Source organism: Vitis riparia, chromosome 17 (genome assembly GCF_004353265.1).
Source record: "Vitis riparia cultivar Riparia Gloire de Montpellier isolate 1030 chromosome 17, EGFV_Vit.rip_1.0, whole genome shotgun sequence".
Classification (NCBI taxonomy): domain Eukaryota; kingdom Viridiplantae; phylum Streptophyta; class Magnoliopsida; order Vitales; family Vitaceae; genus Vitis; species Vitis riparia.
Genome location: NC_048447.1, coordinates 787,058 through 800,294, shown reverse-complemented (window position 1 = coordinate 800,294; position 13,237 = coordinate 787,058). Strand labels below are relative to the sequence as shown.

The 13,237-nt window shown below is 34.4% G+C and overlaps 1 protein-coding gene across 2 annotated transcripts in view; it reads right to left on the bottom strand.

The window, feature by feature from the left end:
- The window catches only part of LOC117904432 (probable cyclic nucleotide-gated ion channel 20, chloroplastic), a 90,267-nt gene that overhangs the window by 17,726 nt on the left and 59,304 nt on the right, over nt 1–13,237 (bottom strand). For both annotated transcript variants that reach the window (XM_034817022.1, XM_034817021.1), the window contains exon 9: nt 11,487–11,564. In XM_034817022.1, coding sequence (XP_034672913.1) covers nt 11,487–11,564 — 78 coding nt within the window. The remainder of the gene's footprint in view (nt 1–11,486; nt 11,565–13,237) is intronic.

The window sequence follows — 13,237 nt, the reverse complement described above, 5'->3', positions numbered from 1 at the left end:
GCTCAGCTTTTGTTCACATTCCCCAACAACATCGAAGTGAGCTTGATCCCAAGGCTATTAAGTGTATTTTCATACGATACTCTCCAAACTAGAAGGGCTATAAGTGTTACTCTCCCGTCACAAAAAGGTTCTACAGCTCTATGGATATAACTTTCTTTGAAAATCAGTCCTATTACTCCAAAACTGATATTCATGGGGAGAATAGAACTCAAGAACACCTGTTTTGAGAAATAGAAACCATGACTGAATCTCAAACACATAAGTCTGTTATAGTTCACAACCCTAATCCTATCTCTCCTACTCCAAGTCTCCTGCTCCAAACTACTAAATTTGTAAACACTGAGTCGGGTACTCTTCTTTACCTAAACCAATCTTAAACTGTCAATAACAGTGAGTTCATTATTTACTCAAGGAAAAAGAAGTCTTAAGAAGATATAGAGCAATGAACACATCCTAAGCTAGTACATTAAACTGAACTGAATTTGGTCCCAAAAGAAACACACCCAAGTAACGCTAATTCTAATCCTAATGAGTCGGAAGATGATGAACTCGATTTGTCAATTGTCATCAGGAAAAGAGTAAGATCTTGTAGAAATCAACCAATTTATAGCTTTATCTCCTATAAGAGTTTGTCACCAAGTTATCGGGCATTTGTTACCAATCTTACAGATATTCGGATTCCCAACAATATCCAAGAAGCCTTTCAAATACCTAAATGGAAAACAACCATTGAGGAAGAGATTCGAACTCTTGAAAAGAATGGGACATGGGAGCTTACTGAACTTCCAAAAGGAAAGAATCTAGTCAGGAGTAAATAGATCTTCACAATCAAGTACAAAGAAAATGGGAATGTTGACAGGTACAAAGTTGGACTAGTTGCAAAGGGATTTACGCAATCCTACGGAATTGACTACCAAGAAACCTTTGCTCCAACTGTCAAATTGAACACAATTCATGTCTGGTTGCTGCCAATAACGAGTTAGAAGACTGAAATATTGAGTGACAAATGAATCACCTTGGTGTAAATCATGGAGGATCCCATCTATTTCAAATGCCTCCATTGTGTCTTCTAAATCTAAATAAGTCTCCCTTACAGCTTCCCAGATTTCTTGCACCGTTTCATAAAGTACAATATTTTCCTCTATGCCATTGTTCATCGAGTTAATTAACCAAGATATGACCATCTTATTCTCAGCCTTCCATCCTTTGAATTTCGGGTCTTCTTTCGTAGGTCAAGGCACTACATCGATGAGGTAGTCATCCTTTCCTCTACCGCACATGAACATCATGACTGCATGAGACCATTGAAGATAGTTTTGCCCATTTAGTTTGTCTCTAGTAACAAGAAGAGCAACACTATCCGATCCTCCATTGTTGCTCAGAATAGGAGCTTCTTGAGTGGAGGTGACTTCTGAGGTTGAGGAGTCCTTCTTGGTGGCCATTCTGTATTTGGTCATGGACGGATTGAATGGTTCAGAATTAACTATAATACCATGAAGAAATTTGAGGGAAAAAAAAAAATTCTCTTATTTTTCACTCTACTTACAAATTGATTCTTGCATTGATATTTATACATGAATGACTAAGGTCATTTGCCTAAGGAAAAAGAAATTTAATCCTTGATTTTCAGAGAAAGTCTCTCATAAAATCAGGAAATAAAATTAAAATAGGAAACAATTGTATGTAGTACAATTGTATGGTACAACTGGCGGTACAGCTAGCAGTACAGCTAGTGGTACAGCTGGAGGTACAGCAGTACCTTCCGGATTTCCACAATGATCTGTTTGTTGATAGGTTTGTGTGTCTCTCCACATCCAAGCATGAGGGTGCATGTGAGGAAGGGTGTTGAAGAGTATGATATACATTACGGGCCAAAATCCTAATAGCTCAAGCTTTTAGGTGAATTGGTTATCTAATAGTTTCCAAAATAGATGGAATACTTCATCTCGATGGCAGGAAGCATGTACTTAGAAGAGTAAATGCTGGGAAACTAAGATGTAAATGCTACAAGTATAAAGTAGACACTATTATATTGGACGGATGTGAAAGAAAAAATAACAAATAGTTAGAAATGAGTTCATTTGACATTAGCAAATATAGTATTAGAAAATCCCATTATGAGAGTTTGCTATATTAGCTAGGGTAGTGAAACTTGGTTGTCAATTGATTCCTAGTTTAATTTTCACAAGTATAGGACAAGTATGCAAATTATTAAAGAATTTTGGCTTAGTAAAGAGGCATATTAAACATTTTAAACTTAAATTTTAGATAGTAATTTAGTCTAAAAGTCATCTTAGAATTCCTTAACAACCCTAAGAGAAATATTGGATCAAAGTTTCCTTTTTTTTATATCTCTTACAGTTTTGTATCCATATCTCCCAATATTCCATGAACTTTTTGAGTGAGATTAATTTTTGTGGGAATATAAACTTCCTCTTACTTCCCAACAAAACAAATTTCACTAATTTTAGCATCAAATGAAGAACATATAGGCTGCACAACTTTATTTCGGCAGAACTTGAGAAATTGTAATTGGTTCAAAAAATTATTTTCTTCAATCGACTTGAAGACACATTAAGTTTCTCAGTCAACCACTGATCTAAGAAGCACACTAAGATCAATTAAATTGTAGTTTCTAACAATTTTGACAAAGTCCATGGCGAACAATGAGCAGCTCTTATGATTGATTGAGCAATAGGAAATTGCAATTGGATTCAATTACACTTTATTTCTTTAAGAATTTTTTCAGAATTAAACTAAGGTTTCTACATTATGTTAAAGAACTTTCCACATATTTCTAGTGGTGAAGAATTGAACTCTAGGGTGGGTAAGCACAGTTGGCTCTGGGAGTTTCCTAGCTCTGAAGTTGCTTTCTCTCCTTTGAGCATGTTTGACAATTCATCTATGGTAGTCTCTTTTCGGTGCCCTCCTGCCAGGGGATCTTTTAAAATCTTCGAGTTCTGGGCAGAACATAGTGCTTTCATTCCCTTTGTGAACTCGGTTTGGATTAGAGAGGTGGATGGATACCATTTGTTCAGACTCTGCCGCGATTTGAGAATCCTTAAGCATCCTCAAAATTTTTGATTTAGAGAAATTCGGAATGCTTCCTTTTATGGTCTCTGGGGCATGGGAAAACCTTCTGGACATTTAGTGGCAATTATTTCTTGACCCTTCTATCCTTTCTCTCACTCTATAGGAGGGGGACCTTGCTAATTCCTTTGATTTTCTCTGCAATGCCAAGGAGTCTTTATTGATGTAGAAAGCTAGGATTCATTGATTGAACCTACAGAATGCTGATTCCATTTCTTTTTTTTTTTCCCTTTCACAATTCTTTGAAAACTTGATTAAAATTGGAACATAATTAATTCCACCTGCTCTGGAGATTAAAAAACAATTGAGTAGGCTGTTTTACTTTTCAAGAATCTGTTTGGTTCTGTTTGGCTCTTCAGAGGAGATAATGCTATAACCTTACAACTTGACAAAAATTTGTGCATATAAAGGTGCTTCTGTGAGTCAATTGTCACATGCTCTAGCTTGTAGGGGTAAGAAATAGTCAGTTCTTGCTTGCTTTAGTGCATAGGCAAAGCTTAGAGCAATAGTGGTTCAGAATTTTCTTAAGCGAAATGGGCTTCTTGACTGAGAGTCCATAAGGCTGTACTGTTATAATAAAGTTCTCATCAAAGAAGTGCATAACTCAGTTCATGAGAGAACTAACTTATTGAAGTCATCAACAATTGATTGAAGAGAATTCAGATTCTGGATTGACTTACTAAAATCTTGAGTAAGGGAATTCAAAGTGCTAGCAATAATACTATTCTTGGCAAGACGGGTAAGCATTTAACATCTATTCTATACCTAGCCCCTTAAACTCAAAAATTCAACTCTTTTATTAGATTTAATTTGGTAATATTTGAACAGAATTTGATCAAGTCTGTCTTTGATTTGATGAATTTTTTAGAATATTTACATTCTATTTCCATTTGATTGATGAGTCTATTTGAAGTCCGATGGTTTAGAGGAAAAAAAATATTACAGTTCTCATGTTTTCAAGCTACTGCATGGAGTAAGGGAAGCAAACAAGATAAAATGCTCACCATGGGCAAATTCTACAACCAGGAGACAGTCTAACTCAGATGAGACTGATAAGAAGTGAAAGATGCAGAGTAATATTTGGAAGGAGCTAATCATAAACTAACTATAACTATTGAAAGTTAGAGTCCTATAATTTTGGATTTCTTTTCCTTGTAAGACTCTTCTATTACAACTGTAAATTATTTAGGACTTTCTCCTTTTAGGACTCTTCTTATACAACTGTAAATTAGTTAGAAGATTTGAATTGATTTGAATTATCATGTATATGAGAAATTATCCTTTCCTAGAATAGATGAGGCTAGATATATATAATGATGTATCTCTCGATTTTCGTGAAATAAGAATAATTTATAATTTCACATGGTACCAAAGCCAACTCTAGGTTTTTGGTGTGCTTGGTAAAAACTGAGTGCCACCTATCCTTAATTGATTTTTTTTTTTTTTTTTGTCTTTTGATTCCTCAGCCATCATTGCCCTATTTGATTCCTTGGCCTTCATTGCCTAGGTCTTTCTATTTCATTTTGTCTGCGTCCATCACTACTATTATGTTTGAAATGTCAAACCATACTCCTGCCACTAGTTCTATTGAGTTGACATTCGAAGCACCATTGAACCAAACTATCGGGGAATTGCAGAACCTCCAAGCTGCTTATCGCCTTACTGAGAAGAGTTATCTTCAATGGTCTCAGTTGGTATGAACCTTCCTAAAGGGCAGAGGAAAACTGCGCCATTTACTTGGTACAGGACCAAAGTCCAAAGACCCAAAATTTCAGAGTTGGAATGAAGAGGATTCCAAGATCATGTCATGGATACGGAATTCAATGACCATTGAAATTAGTGGAGCATGTATGTTTTTTACCACAGCTAGGGAGATTTGGGAATCCATACAACAAACATATTCAAAGGTAATGAGATTTTGCTCAAATTTTCGAAATCAAGGTAAAGTTGTAACTAAATAAGCCAATATTATGAAGAATTTGTGATAGGAAATTGACTACTACCATAACTTTCAAATGAAATGCAATGAAGATGAAAAATTCGTAGAAAGAGAATGAATTTTTGAATTTCTTATTGGGCTCAATGTGGAGTTCGATCAAGTGCGAGTCCAGGTTCTAGGAAAAGAGAAGCTTTCATCCATGAATGAAGTCATCTCCATGATTCATGCTGAAGAAGATCGGAGAGGTGTGATGTTCAAATTGTCTTCTATTGATGGTTTTGCCATCGTTGTTGCAAAGCCAAAAAAATTCAGCCCAAATCTTGTCAGAGAAACTCAGCGTTTTGAAGGGTCAAAGAATCTCACCATGAAGAACTTTAGTGTACTAATTGCATGAAGCCTTGACACACCAAAGACAAGTGTTGGAAACTTCATGGAAAACTTCAGAACCTGAATTGGAATGAGGAAAATAAAGCATGGCAGCAACGCAATCAAGTAAATATGGGAAATTGTGAAGGAGGCGGCCCTTAAGAAAAGCACGGTTCCAACAACAAAGAATTTGGAGAATTAAACAAGGAAGAGATAGAAAGGTTAAGAAATTTTTTGGGTACCCTTGATAAACAGTCAGGTATGTGTTATTTGGCACAAATAGGTAATTCTTCTGTTTCTCGTTCTTTAAGGGCCTTGGATTTGTCCTTTATTGACTCTTAAATCATTGACTCGGGAGCCACAAACCACATAAGCCGCTCTTCTCACTGTTTCACTTCATATAGTCCTTGCCCCATTAACAAAAATATTTCTATTGCTGATGGTTCCTTCACCACAATTGTTGGTCAAGGAAAAATTAATTTCACCCAGTCTATTGTTTTACAAGATATGTTACATATACCTAAACTTTTGGTTAACCTTGTGTCAATCAATAAATAAATCAAAAATCTAAATTGTTATTTAACCTTTTTCCAAAATTATTGTGTTGCAGGAGCAAGCTACGGGGACAATAAATGGGTGTGCTAAGGCAAAGGATGAGCTTTACTACCTTGAAAAAACCAATGGATGTGTTAGGAAAAAAAACTAGTCATCTCTATCCTTCTTGACCAAAACTACACCTAATAAAGAGCAAATTTGGCATCACCGGTTAGTCTTGGACATCTTTCATTTGGAGTTATTAAAACTATATTTCTTTTGTTATTTAAATCAGGGAATGTAAACGATTTCCATTGTGACACTTTTGAATTCACCAAGCATCAACGTGTTTCTTTTCCTTTGAGTAATATAAAAACTCCCTTTCCATTTACTTTGGGGTCTGCCTCGAGTTCCGAATGTTTCTAATGCTAAATGGTTTATGTCATTCATTGATGACTATACCAAGGTAACATGGATTTCTTATTAAAACAAAAATCTAAAGTGAGCAATATATTTCCCATGTTTCATTCCATGGTTAAAAATCAATTTGGGATTTGCATAAGATAATGCAAGGGACTACTTCAATCAAGTCTTATCTCCATACTTCCAAAAAGAGGGGATAATTCATAAGTTCTCTTGTGCTAATAGACCCCAACAAAATGGGTTTGCTAAAAGGAAAAACGGTCATCTTCTAGGTGTTACTCGGGCATTATTGTTCCAAAAGAAGGCACCAAAATCCTATTAGGGAGAAGATGTTTCAATGACTACCCATTTGATAAACAAAGTCTCATCTAGAGTCTTATGATTCAAAAGTTCCATGGAAGCGTTTGCAAAATTATTTCTTTATTGCCTTACCTCCTATAAATTGAGTCTAAAGGTTTTTGGGTGTGTCATTTGTTCACATTCATACGCATAATCATGAGAAGCTAGATCCCACCAAGGTTAAAAATGTTCTGATATATCGACCATTTATCATTGAAATATCGCGTGTTAGACCCTTTTGACACAATAACCAACAAGGATATCTCGATGAACCGATGTTTCCAGTTTTGTCACTGTTTTGGCAATTTATCAATGATATTCTGATATTTACCAATATTTCACCAATTTCTCGACTATATTTCACCACATCACCACCAAATTTCACTTTAAAAAATTCCAATAATGGTCTTATGGAGAGAGAAGCAATCAGTCCACCTCTGTCAAGCCCAACCCACATCTCAATTGTGCACTTTAATTGAGGCAATCCATAATAAATCCGCATCTGTTTGGTTTCCCATTTCCAATGTGGGATTGTTTCTTCTTGAAGAAGAAAAAATCGTTAAAAGTCCAACCCCCAAGATTGAACCCATAACCTGGTGTACGGAATAAGGTAGTGGTGACCACTAGACCAGATCATGAACTTTGTAACATTTGCACATATATATATATATATATATATATATATATATATATATATATAATATATGTAGATATATATGTTATAAATTAAAAGTCACTTTGAATTATTTTACTATCTTTTGTATAATATTAAATACAAGAAAAATATAAATCTATAAATAAAATTATCAATATTTTTAAATTAAAAAAAAATACTTATGCATATATTATCATTTTATTTTATATCCTTCAATATAAAAAAACTAAAATATATTATAATTTCAATATAAATCTATAATATATATAATATATATTATTTTTTCAAAGAATACTTATTTTATCATTTCTTAAAGTTTTTCTCAATATTTCTATAAGTTTTTGTAATTTTTTTATCAATTCTTCTCCCATCGATTTTTTGTCAAAAATTCCACCAATATTTCCTGATATATCCATAAAATCCAACTACTAATATATTTGTAAAAACCAATATTTTCATCCTTGGATTCAACATCATTGGGATGCATCTTCATGGGATATTTGCCTACATAAAAGGGCTACAAATGTTATCACCCTCCTTCTAGAAAGTGTTATGTATCTGTGGATGTAACCTTCGCGAAAAAAAAAAAAAAAAATTATTTCTCAAGTTCTTACCTTCAAGGGGAGACATTACCTTTGGAAGATAAAGATCCTTTATCCCCATTACTTGACCTTCTTGTGTTCTCCATGAATTCTGTCCCTTCAAAACCTGATCCAACCCTTGTTGTAATTGACAATTTTGTCTATAATATTCCAACTAAGCTTGAATCAGACCCATCTTCTAAAAACAATGAATGAGATTCCTTTGCTAACACTAGTTTGAAAGCTATTTGTCACAAACTGATTCAAATGAGCCTCCCCATGGGCTTATATAGAGCCAGGAAGCTTCTGGAGACTTCTAGAGTGGGAAGAGTGTGGAAGGTTCTAGAGAAGCCTGGAGGAATCCACACAATTCTACACTATGGTGGAAGGCTTGAGAGGAGTCTAGGGCTTTCTAGAGAATTCCAGAAGTCTCTTGTATATACTTGTACCTAGAATGATGTAGGACATTCTAGAATACTCTTGAGTTGTAAGGAACCCTCCAAGGTTCCAGAGAGTTCCATTGGTGCCTATAAATAGGTGAGGGCCTCATTTGGCCAAGGCACAAAGAAAGTGAGCTTCCAAGCACTTGTAAAGGCTTCTTTGAGTAATAGAGAGCTTCCATTTTTTAAGGAGTTGCCTACTAAGCTTCTTAAACTTTCGAGTCGCAAGTGTCTTAGCCGAGCAAGCTAAACATTGGGGATCAAGGCTGACTTAGCAAGATCAAGCGTCTTGACTTGCCTAAGTGCCGCACGAGCTTAGTGAACGACTAAGTCCGTGACATATTGCTACAAAACGTTTGCAATTTTGCTTAAAGAGAAAAACAACCGCTATTAAACCTATGCATACTCAAGAGTTTGAACCGAGGCCAACTAATAGCTCTATCTCTCTTAGTACTTCAAATGTTGACAATGATCTTAATTTAAATCTTAATTTACCCATTGCCATTAGGAAAGGTACAAGACAATGCACTTAACATTTGTTGTCATTATTTGTGTCATTTGAGAACTTCTCCCTGTCCCATAAAAGTTTTCTCATTCATTTGTACATCATAACCACTCCACAAAACCTTGCCGAGGCACTTAACAATGAGAATTAGAGACAAGACATGAGAGTTCAGATGGAGAGTTTGAGAAAAATAGAACATGGAAAATAGTGAAGTTACCTAAGAGGAAGAAACTAGTTAGGTGTAAATGAGTATATATGGTCAAGTACAAAGTTGATGGGCCCCTAGAAAGATATAAAGCTATGTTGGTAGCCAAAGGCTACACACAAACCTTTGGGTTGATTACCAAGAAACCTTCGCTCCCAAAGCTAAGATGAATACCATGAGGGTGTTATTGTTGTTGGCGGCTTATTTTGGTTGGAGTTTACAACAATTTAATGTAAAAAAATACATGTTTGCATGAGAACTTACAAAAAGAGATCTATATGGAAATTCCTTTGAGTTTTGGCAAAACTCTTTGTAGAACCAAGGTGTGCAATTTTTTTTTTAAAAAAAACCCTTATATGGCTTAAAACAATCTCTAAGAGCATGATTTGGGAGATTTTCTAAAGTGGTGTTAGCAATGAAATACAAAAAAAAAAAAAAAAAAAAAAGGGCCAAGGTGATCACACTTTGTTCATCAAGCATTTGGTTTCCAAGGTAGTGACAACTTTATTGGTGTATGGGGATGATATCATTGTAATCGGTAGTGATCCTAAAGAAAAGGAGGCTCTTCAATAGTGTTTAGATGGATAATTTGAGATTAAAGAGATTGATGGATTGAAGTATTTCCTAGGAATCAAAGTGGCTCATGATAAGGAGGGTATCTTTGTGGTAGATTTTCTGAAGTGATGTTAGCAATGAAATACAAACAAATTCAGGGTGATCACACTTTGTTCATGAAGCATTCAGCTTCAAAGGGAGTAACAACTTTGATGGTGTATGTGAATGATATCATTGTAATCGGTAATGATCCTAGAGAAAAGGAGGTTCATTAGTAGTATTTAGCTAGAGAATTTAAGATTAAAGAGCTTGGTAGATCAAAGCATTTCCTATTAATCAAAGTGGCTCATGCTAAGGAGGGTATCTTTGCTTCACAACAGAAATATGTGATTAATTTTCGCAAAGAAATCCAGTGGACACCCCCATAGAACCAAACCATAAATTAGAAGAGGCATTAGAGGATGGGACTGTAAATCATGGCATGTACCAATGACTAGTGGGAAAATTCATTTATGTAACACATACTAGACCGAACATTGCATATGTTTTGAGCATTGTTAGTTACTTTATTCGCAATCCCAAACACTCTCATCTTCAAGATGCCTATCTGATGCGACACTACCTTAAAGGAACTTCTGATAAAGGGTTGTTGTTTTAAAAAGGTACAAAATTGTACTTGGAAGCCTACACAGGTGTGGATTGTGCTGGATCAGTTTTGGATAGAAGGTCAACATCGGGATATTGTACTTGGAGGAAATCCAGTCAAATGGTGAAGTAAAAAGCAACCAATGGTCACAAGATCAAACATTGAGGTGGATTTCTGGTAATGATTCACGAAATTTTTGAATTGTTATAGCTTAAAAATTATTTTAGATGATCTTAAGATCGAGTGGGCACACTCTACTATTGTGAAAATGAATCTACAATCAATATCACTCATCATCCAATACAATATGACCAAACAAAACATGTAGAGGTGGATCAACATTTCATAAAGGAGAAGCTTGATAGTGGTGTTATTTCACTCCATATATTAGCACAGGTGGCCAACTTGCAGATGTTCTAACTAAAGGGCTAGTTAATACCACATTTTAAAGTATGATAGGCAAGTTGGGCATGAAGAATCTCAATTAACCATCTTGAAGGGGAGTGTTGAAAGTTTGGGTCCTATAATTTAGTATTTTTCTCCTTTTAGTACTCTTCTTTTACGACTGTAAATTAGTTAGGACATTTCTCCTTTTAGAACTCTTCTTATATAACTGTAAATTAGTTTGTAGATTTGAATTGATTTGAATTACAAGGAATTATCCTTTCCTACAATAGGATGAGGCTAGATATATATTATGGTGTATCTCTTGATTTTTGTGAAATACGCATAATTCAAAGTTTCACAATAACTTCATATTGAAGTTTTAGCATATTTTCTTAAGAAGCAAACAATGATGAGGACTATAAGTGGTGTCAAAATCTTTAAAATAAATAGCAGCAAAGCCTAATAAATTTATCATTTTAAAGTGCATCTTTTAACGTATCTAACAAAGAAAAGTTACGAAGATCAAACCAACTCAAGGCTAGAAGTCTGAGCCTAGCCCAATAAAATCAATCAAGACAAGGATCAATTTTATGAAATTTTGGATCTAATAATGGCAGACCAGAATTTTAACCAAACTAAGGATGGTCCAAATGTTCTAATGGCAGATCTATATCACAAGAAAAATATATTCCAGAGGATAAATAGAAGATATAAAAATTTCTCCTGCAAAAATATGCCAAGTTTTAGAGAACTAAGGTAATTAATAAAGAGAAAAATGATAAGATAAAAGTATGAGAAGCTCAAAAGGATTAAAATTTTACCTTCTAAGATCTTCAGGCAACCGTCGATGGCTCATCCACTGCTCAACATCGCGACGCCGTAGTGACATTTCTAACCTTCTGAAGAAAGAGAACAAATGACACAATTAGTAACACTTTCCAATTAGAGAACAAAAAGGGTGCAGCTAAAACTTCAATAAGAATGCTGACCACCATATTGAAAACATAGACTTATTGTATCTTAACTAGGGTATTGAGCTTGTAAAAAATGTTTTAGTTCCCAAGCAATCACAGCAAAATTGAAAGGTCTAAAACCTTCTATTAGTGCCTGATTAGTCTAAATCACACCATTACTCCAAAAAATACAAATTTTTCATGTTATGAAATCATCATTATAATATGTGGTACATTACTACAATGGAAGTACATCATTTACCAGAAGTAACTTCTAATGCCGAAGACTTTAAACATACATGTGAGAACTTTTATAACTTCATATTAGTCTCATATTGTCCCTACAAACTATGTTAAACGCCTACCTTGTTGGTTTTAGTTGCCTGATAAAATTAAAGATTGGAATGATGTAATGAGTCTAATAGCTGGAGGACACTTTAGACAATAAAAATCATGATCAGGGTTAACAGTGTTATAGCTAAAGACTTAAGACATTAATTTAAGCTTTTACTTTTGGAAACAAAAAGAAATTACCATAACAGAAAACAACTGCGAAATTTCTAACAAAATTTGAGTAAATAATGTCGAGTAAAATTTATAGATCAAATTGAAAATATCTATGCTTTTCCTTTATTCTTTTTCTACCAAAAAAAAAGAAAATTCTACCAAAAAAAAAAAAATGGTTATGAACAATTCTTTCATTTATTTCTTGTTATCTGTGATACATCACATCAAATTGTCGATGTGGTCAAGATAAGGTTTCCAATACATGGATGAGATGGTACAAGAACAAATTTACACTTCAGAATCAACTTCTCCAATTCCTCTTGCAAAATCTGACTCCATACTTATTTGGTAAAAAGGAAGATTCCGTAGGCTAGTTCCTGGAACCAAACAAATGTTATTTGGTTAAATTCGAGCATATTTTTCTAGTATCAGATCTTTGAACATTTCAATGGAATGGTTACAGCTGTGTTGGAATATTAGAGAACTCCACTTAGTCCATCCTACACTACCAAAGCAAAGAACTGGCCAATCTTCTTTACTTTTTCCTCAAAACCAGACATTAAACAAGAAGCAAAACTTTCCCTCCGTTTTAGCAGATTTAGGTGGATCTTCTCTTAACATAGACCTAAAGACAATTTATTTGTCCTACCTTCCTCAACATAGTAACAACAAAAATCTTTTGGAATAAAAAAAAGCAAGGTGACAAAATCATATTACCTCCATTAATCTATTGTTTCTTATCATACTTTGAACTACCTTTCGGGGTATAATTTTCAGCTTCATTTCCATCTACAATAATTTCAACAGTGGTTTCATATCTTACAATTGTGCCTGAAGCTTTGAATGATCTCCCTGATTTAAAAATTTAGCTCCTGTAAGATATTGTACTCTACTTGTAGAAGAATGTAATTAGGAAGGATTATAGTTGTATAATTTTGTAATTTAGGAGAGAATTAGGACAATACCATAGTTAAGAGGATCTGGTATAATTAGGTTAGGAAGGCTTCTATTTTTGTGTTAGGAATTTTTGTACAATATGTGCGTATGGTATGTACAAGTTGAAATCAAGGAAGAAATTTATTCTTTTACCTTCCAATTCTTCATAGTGTACA